This window comes from Setaria viridis, chromosome 3, assembly GCF_005286985.2.
Source record: "Setaria viridis chromosome 3, Setaria_viridis_v4.0, whole genome shotgun sequence".
Classification (NCBI taxonomy): Eukaryota; Viridiplantae; Streptophyta; class Magnoliopsida; order Poales; family Poaceae; genus Setaria; species Setaria viridis.
This window is the reverse complement of record NC_048265.2, coordinates 6,130,607-6,146,386: the sequence shown is the minus strand read 5'-3', so window position 1 is coordinate 6,146,386 and position 15,780 is coordinate 6,130,607. Positions and strand designations below refer to the sequence as shown.

The 15,780-nt window shown below is 44.2% G+C and overlaps 2 protein-coding genes across 2 annotated transcripts; both read right to left on the bottom strand.

Moving 5' to 3' along the window:
- Positions 1-6,422: 6,422 nt before the first annotated feature.
- On the bottom strand, positions 6,423-7,713 carry LOC117850058 (protein FLOWERING LOCUS T). Its single transcript, XM_034731838.2, has 3 exons — positions 7,348-7,713; positions 7,066-7,106; positions 6,423-6,872 (listed from the first exon to the last, which is right to left on the bottom strand). Exons 1-3 carry the CDS (start codon positions 7,611-7,613, stop codon positions 6,646-6,648), a joined length of 534 nt encoding a protein of 177 aa, XP_034587729.1. The 5' UTR covers positions 7,614-7,713; the 3' UTR covers positions 6,423-6,645.
- A 5,978-nt stretch (positions 7,714-13,691) lies between these two features.
- LOC117850293 (uncharacterized) lies at positions 13,692-15,007 on the bottom strand. Its single transcript, XM_034732119.2, has one exon. It carries the CDS (start codon positions 14,865-14,867, stop codon positions 13,905-13,907), a length of 963 nt encoding a protein of 320 aa, XP_034588010.1. The 5' UTR covers positions 14,868-15,007; the 3' UTR covers positions 13,692-13,904.
- Between the last annotated feature and the right edge of the window lie 773 nt (positions 15,008-15,780).

Below are 15,780 nucleotides of genomic sequence, written 5' to 3'. Positions count from 1 at the left end.
ACGCCGAGGTGCTTGGCGGCCTCGGTCATGGGGAGGTGGAAGTAGCGCGCCAGGTCGCTCAGCTGCAGATTGCTCGCTCTCTCCCTCTGCAAATTAAAAATGTTAAACTAGTTGTAAATTTGTAATTCCAATGTTAACTAACCGTAGCTGAGGTGTAACAAACAATTTGTGTGCCAGAAAACAGTAGATCCAGTGGAATGATCACGTGTCATAGATACCTGGATCGCAAGTGCACTCCTGCCGCCAACCGGGCGAACCTCCCGTTGCTCCTGCTCGTTATCAGCACTTGGTTCAGAAGGCCCTATACATTTGAAACAGTAATCTTTATTCATAAGTCGTAACTGATAAACTGAATATGAAACTTAAACCCTAGCGAGCTAGAACCTAATGCAAAGGGCAAGAAGATCAGAAGAGCTGATGCAATGATGCACAATCCAACCTGCTGCTGCTGCTGCTGCCGGCGCGTCGCCCTGCTCGACGGGAGGATGTGCAGCAACATCAGCGGCACCGGCGAGTTCTTGATGCTGATGATCACCACCACCATTTTCGACTGCTGCTGCCGCCATTATTTCCCCTTCACAGCGGTCGTCGCCGCCTTCAACGTTGCCGCCGCCGTAGCTCATCCTGGTGCAGAGGGCGTCGTGGAACGCCGAGACCGAGTCATGGATGACGGTGTAGCCTCCGCCAGCGCGTTGCTGGGCGTAGCCCGTCAGGTAGCGTTTCACCCACTCGTAGTCCCGGCACCTGAAACTATGGGCTTCAACCAAATTACTGCTAGTAGATGCACTGCAAAAGCATTCGAGAAATTTGCCACAACATGAAATTCGAGTCTCTCCAACTTACTCAATGTTGGATTGATGCGTCAGTGATGTTGCCATGCCCTCGGAATTGATGCGGTACACCTGCAGTGTTGCATGGTAGAACACCCCGGCGGCCCCATGGATACTAAGCTTTGTCGCCTCAAACCCTAGAAATTCGCAAGAAGCCAGATGTATGAGCATTCGTGATTGATCGGCATCCATGGACGATCCATGTCGTCGGTACGTGTGTCTACCGTTAGAGTGCAGAACTTCTCGCAGCAATTGGCAGCCGGTGCAATCTAACGCGTTCTGGTGCGTGGCCGCCGGCGATGACGTCGATGCGGTCGCCGATGTGCTAGCGCCCACGTCTTGCGCCCTGCTAGGAGAACCGGTGGTGACGCCGGCATTGTGTGTAGGAGCGCTGTTGCCGACGGAGTCGTTGTTCGACTTCGCCGGACACTCCAGGAGATTATTGTCGCCGGAGGGAGAGGGACCAGCGGCGACGTTCTGCGCCTGTGCTGCCAGCGGCGGCGGGTCAAGGACGACGGCGGCCATGTCGAGCAAGTACATGACGTCGTCGAAGTCGTCCTGCATAAGGAACGGGTCGTAGGGCCCTTCCCAGGCGGCACCTTCGCCATGCCCGTCCGCCATTACGGACGTGATCGACGGTGGCCGGTGGGAGAGGGCGCGGTGCACAGGCCGGCGGCCAGCCGCCGCGGGGCGAGGCCGCGCGCTGAGCGGCGGGCGTGGGAGGGCGCAACGGAGATGCAATGGCGCGCGAGAGAGGGTAGCGGTTTTTGATGAAGGGGAGGGAGCGGTTAACCCCTGTGTCAGGCCGTTTACGCTGTCTTGTCTTACTGCCGCGTGTTTTTACGCGATCACACTGACCTGCATTTCTTTCCTTCTGTACCATTTTCGTGTTTATTTCCATTAGTAGAAATTCTAAGGTTTGAATTCAATCGTGGGAGTAATTAACTTGAATCCATTATCTAAAAAAGGAACTTGAATCATTTTTAATGAAGGTTGTGTGCCGGCAATTCATGTTAACTAAAACACGGGTTAGAAAATTTGTTCCATGTGATGTAGCACTTGCCCGATCTTCTGAAAGGTAGTGATAAATTTGATTGGTGGAGACTCGACGTTGACGATCTGAGCTTCTAATCAGATATGATTCGAATCCCTGCAACCGCTACACCGCTGCTCTGTTGGTTATTAACCAAGCACAACTTGATTGACCTCGCCGAGAAGGCTTTCCCTGCAAGCGAATCGAAGGACACAAGCAAGAAAGTATAAACACGCAATCTGAAATTGCAAATATGAACGAAGTAAAGAAGGGTCCAAGCTCTCAATTCGAAAGGACTAATCGACACAGTCGACGAGAATAGGAACAGGAGCCCTGGATCACTGTAAAAGGACTTGTCGCCACAGTTACAACGTATCAATATCAGTTTCTTAAAGTAAAACTAGAACTAAATAAAACCCGAGTTTCTAAGGTGGTGGCTACTGAGTTTATATCAAAAAGGCAAACTAGGGTTGGGTGCGACCAGGGGGGGCGCCCACAACTTGGGCTTAAGGCCCGACACGATACAAGGCCAAGTTGGCCCAAAACTGGTGATGCAGCACCTTGTTGTGGTCACACAGAATGATCCACGAACCTTCTAGAACTAGGACCAGAACCAAAAGAACGACGTCGTCATCCCCGTTCCAACGCATCAAAGAACGTCTTGTTTCGATGTTGTATGAGGGAGATTATGGCCGAAATCGTGCAAGGATGTCAGCTGAATCCGAACTAAACACAACGACCGAATTGGTGACGACCTGTAACTTGGGGAAGACCATGACTCGTGGGTGTCCAGCATGGCGATGTCCTCATCACCATGTGTTTACCTCATTTTTTTAGGTATAGAACCATTTTGTTCCATGCGAATAAATTTTTGTTCTTGTTAAATAATTCACCATATATGCTCGACACGTTATCTGGCTCGCATCCGCATGTGAGGCCAAAAATTTGAGTGGTATCATCATCCTTCTAACTCTAGAATATTACCTTTTATGTTTGAAAGCTACACAAATTCCCCTTGGTACTCAACTCTGGACCTCCATGTTATTTATGATGCCGTTTCACCAATTGATTAGTATCGTTATGCTCTTCGTATGATGTTGACCTCGTTTTGTCTTGAAGCTTATGAGAGTGAAATGACATAAACTAGCTAGGAAGATTCGATGGAATAAATGCCACTGCATAAACATTTATATTAACTACAGGAAATTTTATATATTCTGGTTGGGCAGTTGAATAGTCTAATTTAAAAGAACTTGAATTTTAAAATAGTTCTAAAATCAACTGAAATTGTTATTGAAAACTAGTTCTAGAACTAGGTAGTTACTACGGCCACTTTGCCTACCGTCGAAAGAATAATTAGCCATGAAATACAATGCACCTTTTGAATCTGATACTTGAAACGGATAGGTTGGTTCTACATCGATGGACCTAAGAGCATCTCTAGTAGTCTTCCTTTTCCCGATCCAACTATCGTATTGGGAGAGTTGATAAGAAAATAGTGCTCCAACCGTCTCCCTTTACCTTTTTTTTCTTTTCCCAATAATTATTGGGACTATCCAATAATTCACCTCAAATCTTCCTAAATAAAGTGTGACCCTCCCAATACGGTAATTGGATTGGGATGAGATTATTGGGAGACTGCAAAAGCAACTCTCCCAATAACAATGAAAGTGATATTGGGACATCCTATTAACTAGTTATTGGGAGACCAATGGAGATGCTCTAATCAAGTCGCTCCATTATTAATGTTCTTGTAATGTAGCTGAAAGGAAAGTGCTTGGATCCCATCCCAGTCAAGGATCCATCCCACACCACTTTTGGTACAGTATACTAGATCGATATGCCTTTCCATCTGTCCAGCTAGGCAACAAAAATTGCCGGATTCCTCATGCAATTAGCTAGTAACTAGATGGAGGTCAGGTATACACTCACGTTTTCTCGAGATTTGTGCTCGCCCTGCTATACACAGATGTCACATAGCAATCACTGGATATATACTGATCCACATGCTATCAGCTGGGTGCGTGGACCTAGCTTGATCATCGAGATTTACACCGGGTGTCGATCACAGCTCCGATGACGGCGCGCAAGTTGCTCCGCCCTGCAGGGCGGCGGCGCCGGCGGCCGGGCCGCGGGATGCACTTTGCACGGCGCCACAGCCACGCAAACGCAAGGCGCTGCAGCTTTCGGCCGCACTAGCTATAGGTTCACCAATCTATCGGATCGAATAATCTTTCCGGCGGGGCAATCATTCGCTGCTCATCAATTCCAATTCGTGCCCAGCTGCGTCGCCGTCATCTCGCCATCGCCGGCCCCGCCTTGAAATTGCGGCGGCCGGCCCTGCTCCGGCGGCGAACGTGCAGCGTCGTCGGCCAAGCAGCTCGATCCTCGTCGTTTGTGGGATTTGGTATCTGCTCTGCAAATATGGGGTTGTGTCGGCAACTCGGCCGTACCAACTACCAACCAACGTCGGCACGTCCGTCTTCGTCTTGACCGGACCTGACCTCGTATGTGTAGTGGGTAGGAATAATTTCCTTTTGGAAGTGCTTCACTGTTTGGCCGTTGCTAACTGCAAGGAAGGATTCGAACAATGTGGGATTGAGACCGGCGAGATGGAAACTTACTTTTGTTTTTTCTTATGTGATGGTACGTCTACTGAGTGAGGATGCTATAGAAATACGTGTAATCAGAGTGTGCATTCGTCTGAGCTCTGTGTTCTTTTGCAAAAGGAAAAAAAGTGATAACGCAATGCCATTGTGCACTTCTTGATGATACAGCGATTACTAGAAAAATGTGAGCGAACTAGACAACTCTCTGCCACAGTATATATGAAGATTTAATTTCTTGTATCTCCAACGGCTAAAAATCATCGAGGATGACATCACCCCTCCAATGAAGACAACCAAGGATATAGCTAAGCTATTGGAAATAACCTACTATATGCTATTAAAGTACCTCCAATGAGTACAAGTTACAACCATTTCCTACTTTCCGACAAACGAGGAGGACAAGTAATGACTCCCTCATTATCTTTTTGCTCTCGTGTTACGTGAGCTGCATCCTCACCGCTTATATGTCCGGTAACGGTTACCTAGCAGCCATAGACCACATCACACGGCAAGTGTGGCGGTGGTGGTGCGAGAATAAAAAGTGAGTACTACCAGTTTGTTTAAGCTATAGCTTTTGAATTTTTTTGAAAAGTTGCTGCTGATTTTATTTTTAAAAACTAATACTAGCTTTTAGAAGATGTGTTTAGCTTTCTGGACTTAAAAGGTTACGAAAAGCTTGAAAAATTGAGCTTTTCAGCATCCCATATAAACTCAACTTTTTCAAGCTTCCAGCTTCCAGAAGCTGCATAGGAAACTTACTGTTTATTTAAACTTCTAATTTTTCACGCTGAGAAGCTGCTAGCCCTTAATTTTGGGTGAGATAGGTTTCACCTTGTCGGTCTCCCTTCCTATCGAGCGATAGGACCGACCTAAAGTGCTCGATAGGACCGACCTAAAGTTGAAAGAGTTTGATCCACCAAGACGTGTGTCAGTAGAGAGAAGATATGTTATGCCTTAATTGTGGATTTAGTTAGGAATTTTTTATCATACGCTCATTTTTCAGGAATTGTCTGACAATGTCACAATGGACTATGACAGAACGATGGTGCATTATTAATACGTGACAGATAAAAGAAGATAGTAGGAATTGATATTCATATGTGGTCTCATAATCAAATTAATTTGGTCCCAAGAACAGCTAAACTGCCGCTAAGTGGTCTTGAGAGCTTTAGCTAGTGGGTACTTCTGTTGATAGCTTAGTACAGTACTTAGTATTTCTATTAAGAAAAAGTAGTACATCTCGTTGCCTTGTGTCGATGCATCCTACTCCTATATTCAGACAACAGCTTAATCTTAAGCTCGGAAATTAACAACAAATTATTGAACTAGCGGTGCTATTCTACACGCGTGCTCGTTGCCTTTGCGGCGCTGCATGTGTTGGCGTACCACGCGATCGAAGATGGATACTTGGACAGATAGATAGACCGTGTGGGCCTGTCCAAGCTTGCAGTTTTTGGATCACATTCGAACTTATTTTGTATAAAGTACTTGAAATTTCATCTATCTTCCATCTCCTTTTCAAGTGTGTGTGTGTATATATTATATACCGGCCTATTTCAAATTTTAGTTAATTTGGTACACGTCCAATTTTTCTGTAGGAGTTCCATTTCTTCATATTGCATTTGAATAGTTTTTTAGAGCTGTTACTAGCAAGTCCGGGAATTTCGCTTAACCATATTTTGATCATATGATAAAAAGCCCAAGTATTTTTTTTACAAGAGCACCAATTTTTCATGCATTACGTTTGGTGTTTTTGAGCTGTTACTAGTCTGCGAATTCCGGTCAATATCCAGATCAGATTTTCCTGACTGAGGTGATACAATCCGATACTGCAAATCCTTAACCTTTTCGTTTGAGAATATTAAACTTTGGGCAGAGAGTGCAAAAGTGTAACGAACACATTCCTGTTTCCTTGTGCACAAATAATTTGAAACGAAGACACTTCAACGATAACAGAAAAGTGCTATCAAATGGATAGATTAGAGTACTGCTTATTAACAGCCTCATCAATCATGCACATCGTAGATGGATTAGAAACAATAAGGAGCATAGGAGCCTATACACTCCATGCATTATTGTGTGTCCCATAATTTTTTTCTCCATCGCTATATATATCCGTTTTCCTTTGATAATCACCACCGGCTAGCTCCCGATGGCTTATTTCTTGATCGCTTCACCTGTACCTCCGGCCACCGCAGCCGCCCTCCCTCTGGCAGTTGAAGTAGGCGCCGGCGACGGGGGCGCCGAGGCTGTAGCAGGCGGCGAAGTCCCTGGTGTTGAAGTTGGCGCGCCACCCTGGCGCGTAGATCGCCTGCCGCACCACCTGCCGGAACACGATGAACACGAACCGGTGGATCCCCGCCGTTGGCCGCGGGCTCTCGTACGCCACCACCTCGTTTCCTTGCCGATGCACAATTATTGTCAATACCTCGATGGAGCGTTATACGTTTTTTTTGAGTTTTTTTAGATCAAGGAAAAATCCGGCCTCAACCATCATTCTTAATGAATGTCATAAGTTTTTTGAGTGAACTGGTTCGTGCATAAAATTCAAATTCAAAATACAGCTCTGAGCTATGTACATAAGCTCACGTACCATGATTGGCACCAGCTCCTTCTGGTATGTCAGTCACCAACCTATAGATGCAAGACATCATCGTTAAGAAAATCATGCATTAGCATTTTTTTAAACAAATCGGGTAAAAGAGCTGTTGATTATATTAAAAAAAGATGTGAACTCAGATTAGACAATAATACAACAAATGAAAAAACAGCAAAATCAACAAAGAACCCAACCCCAAGCAACTCTAATATGCATTAGCAATTTAGCATGCAAAAAAATGTATCTAGCGAGAGCTTAGTCGTTAGACGTATGTACCAATGGAGGTACTCCCGTTTGGAGGGGTTGCTTGGGCTAGGCGAGTCAGGGTCCACCATCACGAGCGTGTAGAGTGCCCTGCCGTCGTGGCCTCCGCCGGTGATGCTCACCGCCGGCTCGGTCGCCACCTGCGACGGCCTCAGCTCCGACCCGCAGGTCATCTCGCGGCCGCCGTAGGACACCCGGAGCAGCGCCGACGCAGGGAAGTAGTCCACGATGTCGCCGACGACGTTGCCGACCACGAGCGGGTCCCTCGACATGCTCATCGCCGCTCGGCCCTATATAGCTTGTGGTCTGGTCACTTAGCTTGTTGCAGAAAGACCAAGACACTGGTACACAAAGCTTGCTAAGCTGAAATGGGGCTTGGTGTGGCGTGGTATGGGGAGTACGACTGTTGCCTACTTATAGGCATCCGTGGGAAGAGTTCTGAAATGAGATGCTCGTATACTCACACAGTGCAAATAAAAGAGATATGGTTGATGAGCTTTAATTTGGTCAAATATTCCTCAGCAGTCATTGCAACAAGAATTTGCAAGATACTGATCTAGACGATGAGTACCATGAAATTAAGGATACGTGGTGGATCACCTCACGCTATCTTGCAAGAATATATTTCTTACACTAGTGCTCCTGGTGTGTATCTTGGATCATTCATTTCCGATCGGACGGCCACGGTATCGCCACAACGTTGGACGTAGAGTGGATGATACGATTCCTAATCATAATCCTTAATCCAGGGGTCCTTGGAATCTACCTTTTCTTTTGTAAAGGTCCATCTCAATCCATTAGGGCTGCGTAGATATGTAGTGGCTGGACATGCCGTTTTAATTTGGAGTTAAAATCTAGTATTTACCAATGAACAAGCTAGCAAGAAGATCTTGAGGCTACGTGCCATTTATTCTCGAGATCTGGACCGGATGGACGGATGCAATGCCCAATACTTGGGTCGGAGAAAATTAAGGAAGGAGATGTAGCTTTTGAAAGCTGTTGACCCTAGATAATGAGCTTAGTTTTGAGCCCCAACAAAACCCCACCTCAGGTCCCCGGCACCTATATGTGTGTAGGCTGGGAAGCTTTCTCACACTCCTTTTTTCTTTTTCCTCTTGACTTTTGTGACATCAGGAGACAGATGTGACTACAGTTTCCTTCATGTTCCGGCATACGTATACGAGTTTCTTAATTTTGCTCCCCAGTGATGGGTTGTGGTATTGGATTCTGCACATGAGTGGATGTCGAGAAAATGGCATATTTTTACACAGCTTATATGATTTTGTGCACGCACGCTTTTTTCTGCCCAAATATTCTTCAGGGCCAAATATAATATCATATAATTAAGCTCTAAGGTTTATAAGACTTTATTTGTTTGTTTACCAACTTTGACCATATAGTTTAATTTTCACCACATGTTTTCTGGTGTGATTAATTTGTTAATCTCAGATTTTCTGAGGATTTATTTTGCAGTCAATATGATACGTAAAACACTAGATACAACATTTGCAGTCAAACTATTCTCTTGTGTATAGCTAGAGAGTAAATATATGCAGAAAAATGTTACTATGAGTTCAAATTGTGTCGTGTTATTTGTACTCCAGTTATTTTTTTTATTTGACGCTTAAGAATCCATGCTTATCGTACCAAACTATCAACATTAATGAGATTAAAATCATCAATGTCAGGCACATATCTAGCGTCTCAGTATATTCTTAAGTTACGTTGTTAAGTTCCGTTTTAAAGGTTTAGAGCTCACATTCTTCTTTCATTCCAGAGACAAAGTGAAAGGCACTAGAGGACGGAAAATTTTTGAGATGTGTGAACGCAGAAGTTTAGCCCACATTGCATGAAACTACCGGGATATGCAAGCATTGAGATAGATACAACTTTTAGAGCAAAGTTGATTTGCCCTTGGAATTGAGACACGTGCGTTCCTTTGTGCCTTCGAGAAGCCATATCGATGATGTGGAGCATCGGTGCCTTGTAACAAGATGTTAGCCAGGCGGCCACCAGATCAAGGCAAATTTTAAAAGACAATAATTCTATTAGAGTACATAGTAACTATATACAAAATTTAGGCACGTTCGCTTGGTGGCAAGCATGGCGCTCGCCACCTAGGCCTATTTGGTTCTGCTCCCAGTTGGAAAAAGGGAAACAAACAGTTTGATTTTAGTAATGAACTGTTCTGATGGCTACTGCGTGCTTCTCCTTATAAAATAGCTTAGTGAAATTTATGTTATGACATTTCAAAATTTATTGGATAAAAGGACCTATCCTCTACCATTAAAGAGGCCGTTATTAAGCTAAATATGGAGGGCATCATCATTGCCTTTCCTAATTTGTCATGGAAGTCAATTATTGACCACAGCATCAAATCTTCTCTTTCGTAGCAATCGTAGCCAGTTGCATGATTTTCTTTGTAGTTGCATCTTCTGGTTAAGTGCGCATCACCTACGTAAAGAATATGCCAGCCATATTTTAGGATGAGAGTATGAGTGCACTCTTCAGACAACTAAGAATATATTGAGTTGTCGGCATGAGAGTAAAATGATGCACCCAATGAACCTTTGACATGCAAGGAAAACATAAGCAAATGTTAGATACTTTGTATCATGACGTCTAAAGCTATCCTAGCATTTTGCATATATTCCCATCGGACAACTAGTATTACTTAAATCGCATGGCATCCTCAATCAGATTGATGCATTGACCATTCAGTAATACACACAGATATGGGGCTTCTTAAATTTAAGTGTTTAATTTCTTATGTCTTGTAAAGAAATTAAAGGGTCTCAATTATTGGGGGTCCATATATGATAATAAAAAAGAAGATTGAACATATACCAAAATTTGTTATGAGTTTTAAATTCTGTTACCCAAAAATCATATGCATGCATAGATCAAGGTAACATGGCCCTTAATGAATAGCTTTTTGATTGATAAACGAGACCGAATGTTGAAGAAATTCTCAGCAAAGGTGGACACTGGGAGCTACGCATATATACTAGTAATACTATACCTAGAGCTTTTGTTAGCAACAAACAATACCTAATTTTTTCCTGTTTAGATCAGTGCCATTATCGTATAGCAGCATATATACGTTTTTGGTTTGCAAAGAATTCTAGTATAATTTTCAACAGAGGGCCATATGTCTCTCTATACGAAAGTGGCAATTTATTCTTTTAATCTCTAAGACAACATTCCTTCATTACATGGAACTGGTAGCAAGTGTGCTAATAATTCGAAGTGAGTGAGAATATTATACACCTACACTTCATGTTAGTACCAGAGAAAGAGACAGGGATATGGGCTGGAAGAAAAGAAATTACAAAGCAGACCAAAGCTGTCTTCCATAACAAATTAAGTAATCGAACACGGAAAAGTGAAACAAAAAAAATCATAAATTAAGTAATCGAACTTTATTTTTGTTTAGTTACTATAGAACATGTGAGTTATTTTTTTTCCCGAGTGCTGGCTTTTAATTGGAGCTTCCTCATCTTCCTTACTTTTCCAATAACCACTGATGGATGAATGAGAAAAACATTAAAGTTGCTGTCAAACTAAAGCAGACACTTATTAAGCATTGCGTGGTTGATAGAAACAGAATGCATCATCAGCAGTGGAGTAAGATTGTATGACTTATATATAATCTGGACAGCATACTGCACAAGATTCAGTGCAGTTTATTCTGTTCCCCCTTCAAAATTTATTTTTGAAATCTATCCAATTCTATATATAATGTTTGCCTGTCGGAGCCAATTAACCACGTACACCGTCAAATTAGCTTAGCCACCTTTTTAAGATAATTAGGAGACGGTTCACTGAATATAATCTGGACAGCCTATGCACAAGATTCGGTGCGGTTTATTCTGTTCCTCCACGAAAAGTTACTTTTGAAATCTACCCAACTCGATCTCTCCCTCTATATATATGTTTTGGCCTGTCGGAGTCAATTAGGCACGTGCACCGTCAAATTAGCTCAGCAACTTTTCAAGATAATTTGGAGACGAACACCATCCTTCCGTGCTGTTTGTAAGTAGATTAACATTCTTAATGAAAGCTGGAGGCATGATGGTTAAAATAATTAATGGTAACGTTGTCTTCAACAAAAAGCATCAAAGGTTGTGTACATGAACCAAGACAAAAGTCAATTTTTGTTGGGTACAGATCCCTTTCACTCTTATTGATGAGAAATGGATAGCTGCTTTTACCTTTGCATGTCTGGTGGTATATGTTTGCATTTGTGGCAGGTCTCAAGATCTCTAAAGTTGTGTATATGGCCTTAAAAAAAGGAAGGTATATGAACTTGGAACTGTAGCAAGTGTAAATCTGACTGATATCACAGGCCACAGCCCACGGGAAAGGGACCTAATGGGCCAGTTATTAGTGTGCGTATGGGCTAAGTGGGCTAAAAGGCCTAGTTGGCTATCTGATTTGGCCTGAAGGCGTATGAGCTGTATCAGCCCACATAATAGAAAATTAATAGAGGCCGGAGGCCCAATAGAAAGATCATGTATATGCATTCGTATTAGAAGATAGAGAAGTAACCCACCAACACAATAGACGTAAATCATGATTTTGCGTTGATAAAAAAAAATCATCACAGTAGGGTCAAACACGGCAATATATACTAACTGCAACGATATCAAAATCTTTGGCAGGAGTGGCAAATAGTAGCACGCTTCAAAGTTTATGCCGCATATTTCATGTTGTTGCAACATTTATTCTAATTGCCACCCAATTAGCATTGTATTAGAAAACAATTACGATGACTGATGCCGTGACAATATAATGACTATTACTTTGGTTCCGTGGCAACAAGTCTTGCTGCAACGGAATATATTTCGTGGCAGTAAGTCCTTTTGCAACAAAGGAGGTGTTTACACCCGCTAAAGTTTAGCACCTATCACATCGGATGTTTGGATGCTAATTAGGAGTATTAAATATAGGCTAATTACAAAACTAATTACACAGATGGAGTCTAATTCGTGAGATGAATCTATTAAGCCTAATTAGTTCATGATTTGACAATGTGGTGCTACATTAACCATTTGCTAATGATGGATTAATTAGGTTTAATAGATTCGTCTCACGAATTATCACAGGTTCTGCAATTTTATAATTAGTTCATGTTTAATCCTCTTAATTAGTATCTGAACATCCGATGTGATACTGCTAAAGTTTAGCACCTAAGTATCCAAACGCCCCAAAATAGTATATTTGGCACGGTAATATTGCATAGCAGCAGGGCAACACTCGGGATAGAATGAAGTGCGAGAATCTTGCACATTCATTCATGCGAGGACAGGGCAGGACAACACGTACTGTATTGGTGGACCATTCATTCATTTGGTTCATCACTATCGAATCTTGATAAAAACCTGCAACCAATGGGAATACTAGCTTGCCTGGGCAGGCAGCTAGCTGCTTGCTCCATCCTCAACCTCACGATTCAAATCAAGTTTTTGTTTCTCTAATTAGTGGCAGCGATTGGAACCTGATACTATACAAATGGTCTTAGAGATTATTACCTAATTTAAATTACACAACCACACATAATATACAATTCTCAATTTCTCACCACCAAATTTGACAGCATTTTTATTTATCCTCAACACATCAGGGCCTCATGAAACCACCGTGAGAGGCAACAACAATACAACATTAACAAGTTGTAGTCCTGCACTACCTGAAAGAAAGGAGGAGGAGGAGGAGGCAGAGCAAAGTTAAGTTTCTTATGGCACAAGACTGATCGGCATCCTTATGTATCTGTACGACGACTGGTCTATATCCAAGTTGTAATCGCCTGTCGCATTCGCATTAGTTGAGAAACTGAAGGATGGAAGAAAAATGAAGTATGTTGGTCCACCATCGATCTTGGAAGCCCATCATGCATTTATGTCCAATGTTGACATCAGCTCGAAGAAAAAAAACGTGAGAGGGGAAGCGACCGGTGTGGGTCATGTTTTGATGCTGAAAGATCAAATCGATGGACTGACTGTCTGACTTTATAGACTGTCGAGAGATAGAAAAGTTAGGGCTGTAATCGGTCCAAGTTCTTTTCGACTCGATCACGTGTTTCTTTCATTATTCTTGCTATCACCACTTTTGCTTTTTTTCTTTTACTATAAAGTAGAACAAAAATTTGAGTTTAGTCATAATCCTTATACTGCACATGTCTGTGTTCTGTCGTTCAGATGCCATAAACACGTAGAAACATACTCCCTCCGTTAGTATATATCTAGAAAAGTCAAAATAAATTGTAATTTGGGACGGAGGGAGCATGCGATAGAAAAAGAGCCGTCAGGCCTACGTGCAAAGATGGCGAGAGATCAAGCATGACACCAAAAATGTGTAGCAACGAGTCACGTGGATAATAATGCATGTACAAAGAACAAATGAAGCTGCACTAGTAATGTACTCAGCTCAATACAATGGAAAGAAAGAATAGGTACAACAAGCAGCAGCGAGCACCAATCTAGATGATGCAACTCCCGGTCCAGCCGGTTTTATTCAGATACTACCATACTCTGCAACGTCATACAAAACAGCTAGCGGCCACTTCGTCAGTTGTCAGCTGCGGGAGGGATGTGCGGCGGGTCTGGCTTCGGCTTGGGCTCAGGCTTGGGCTCGGGTTTGGGCTTGGGTTCGGGCTTAGGTTCTGGCTTGGGTTTTGGTTCCGGCTTAGGATACGGCTTCGGCTCTGGTTCAGGCTTGGGCTCGGGTTTAGGTTCCGGCTTCGGCTTTGGCTCGGGCTTTGGCTTCGGTTCGGGCTTTGGCTCAGGCTTGGGTTTCGGCTCGGGCTTAGGTTCCGGCTTTGGCTCGGGCTTAGGTTCCGGCTTTGGCTCGGGCTTGGGTTCCGGCTCGGGCTTGGGTTCCGGCTCGGGCTTGGGTTCCGGCTTGGGCTCGGGCTTGGGTTTTGGCTCGGGCATGGGTTTCGGCTCGGGCTTAGGTTCCGGCTTTGGCTCGGGCACGGGTGTTGGCTCAGGCTTAGGCTCGGGCATGGGTTTTGGTTCAGGTTTCGGCTCGGGCATGGGTTTTGGCTCAGGCTTAGGTTTTGGTTCAGGTTTTGGCTCGGGCTTAGGTTTTGGTTCAGGTTTTGGCTCAGGCTTAGGTTCCGGCTTAGGCTCGGGCATGGGTTTTGGTTCAGGTTTTGGCTCGGGCATGGGTTTTGGCTCAGGCTTAGGTTCGGGCTTTGGCTCAGGTTTCGGTTCAGGGTGAGGCATGGGCTCAGGTTTCGGCTCTGGATGTGGCATTGGCTTTGGCTCCGGCATGGGCTTTGGTTCAGGTTTAGGCTCAGGATGTGGCATGGGCTCTGGTTTCGGTTCAGGTTTGGGTTCCGGCTGAGGCTGGGACTCCGGCTGAGGCATCTCCGCGACAGCACGCCCAGGCTTTCGCGCGAAACGCGCCCCGTGACCCAGCCCGACGCCGGCAGCCGCCGCCGCCTCGTCGAAGGCCGTGGCCGCCGCCGCCGCCACCAGGAGCACGGCGAGCAGAAGGCAGCAGGAAGAGAGGCGACGCGTCGCCATTGCTGCAGCTCCCACGAACTCTTGCTTGCTCTCTCTCTCTCTCTCTGTGCCTGTGTTGCTTTCCCTCTCTCTTTGGAACCGAAGAGCGTTAGTGACCGAGTGGTCTCTGTTGTGTCTGTGCTGATGAATGGAGCTGGTGCTGGCTTGGATTTATAGCCGGCGAGAGCCAAGGATATTGAGACGCGTGTATGGCTGCCTGCCTCGCTGCTTTATACGCTTGGCCCCGCCGTATCGGCTGGTAGGTCGCAGCAACCAGCGAGGGTTAGTTTTTCAGCGGGTAGCAGTAGGACGTAACTTTCAGTTTTACTTTCTGCGCGTAGCAGTTTCAACGGGTGCTGTGTGCGTGTTTTGCAACTGAAATGTCTAAACGAAGCTGTTAGTAAAAAGCTGCTAAGGAAAGCTCCGATTGCTGTAAATGCTTGCTAAATCTGAAGAGGGTCGCGGCGATGCCTGAGCAATGAAACGATTTTTTCTCTGCTAAATGCTGAGCGAAATGTTTAGCTCTTTTTCCCGGACAAAATTGAAGAACGGTTGTTACTGTGGTTTTTGCAACTGAAATGCATGTACGAAGCACTTTGTAAAATGCTGCTATAGTAAAGCTTGAGTGGCTGTAAATACGTGCTAGAACTGAAGAGCGTCCCCTGAAGCATTGTTTAGTATAGGAACAGACACGGTGGTTTTGTTTTCTAAAATGCCTGATCAAAATGTTAGTAGAGAGTTAACAGTGAAATATTTAGTAGGATTTAATACATGTACCTTTTCTTTTCTTTTCTTCTCTGAAACTAAAAATAATAGTACTAGTACATTAAGGAATCGTGCTTCATTCAATTCCAATTCAACGGAGGAAAGGAGCCTGAAGAGCAAAATAGCTCTCGATCGAATCTTGAGAACACTGACCAGCTAGCTAGGGTTA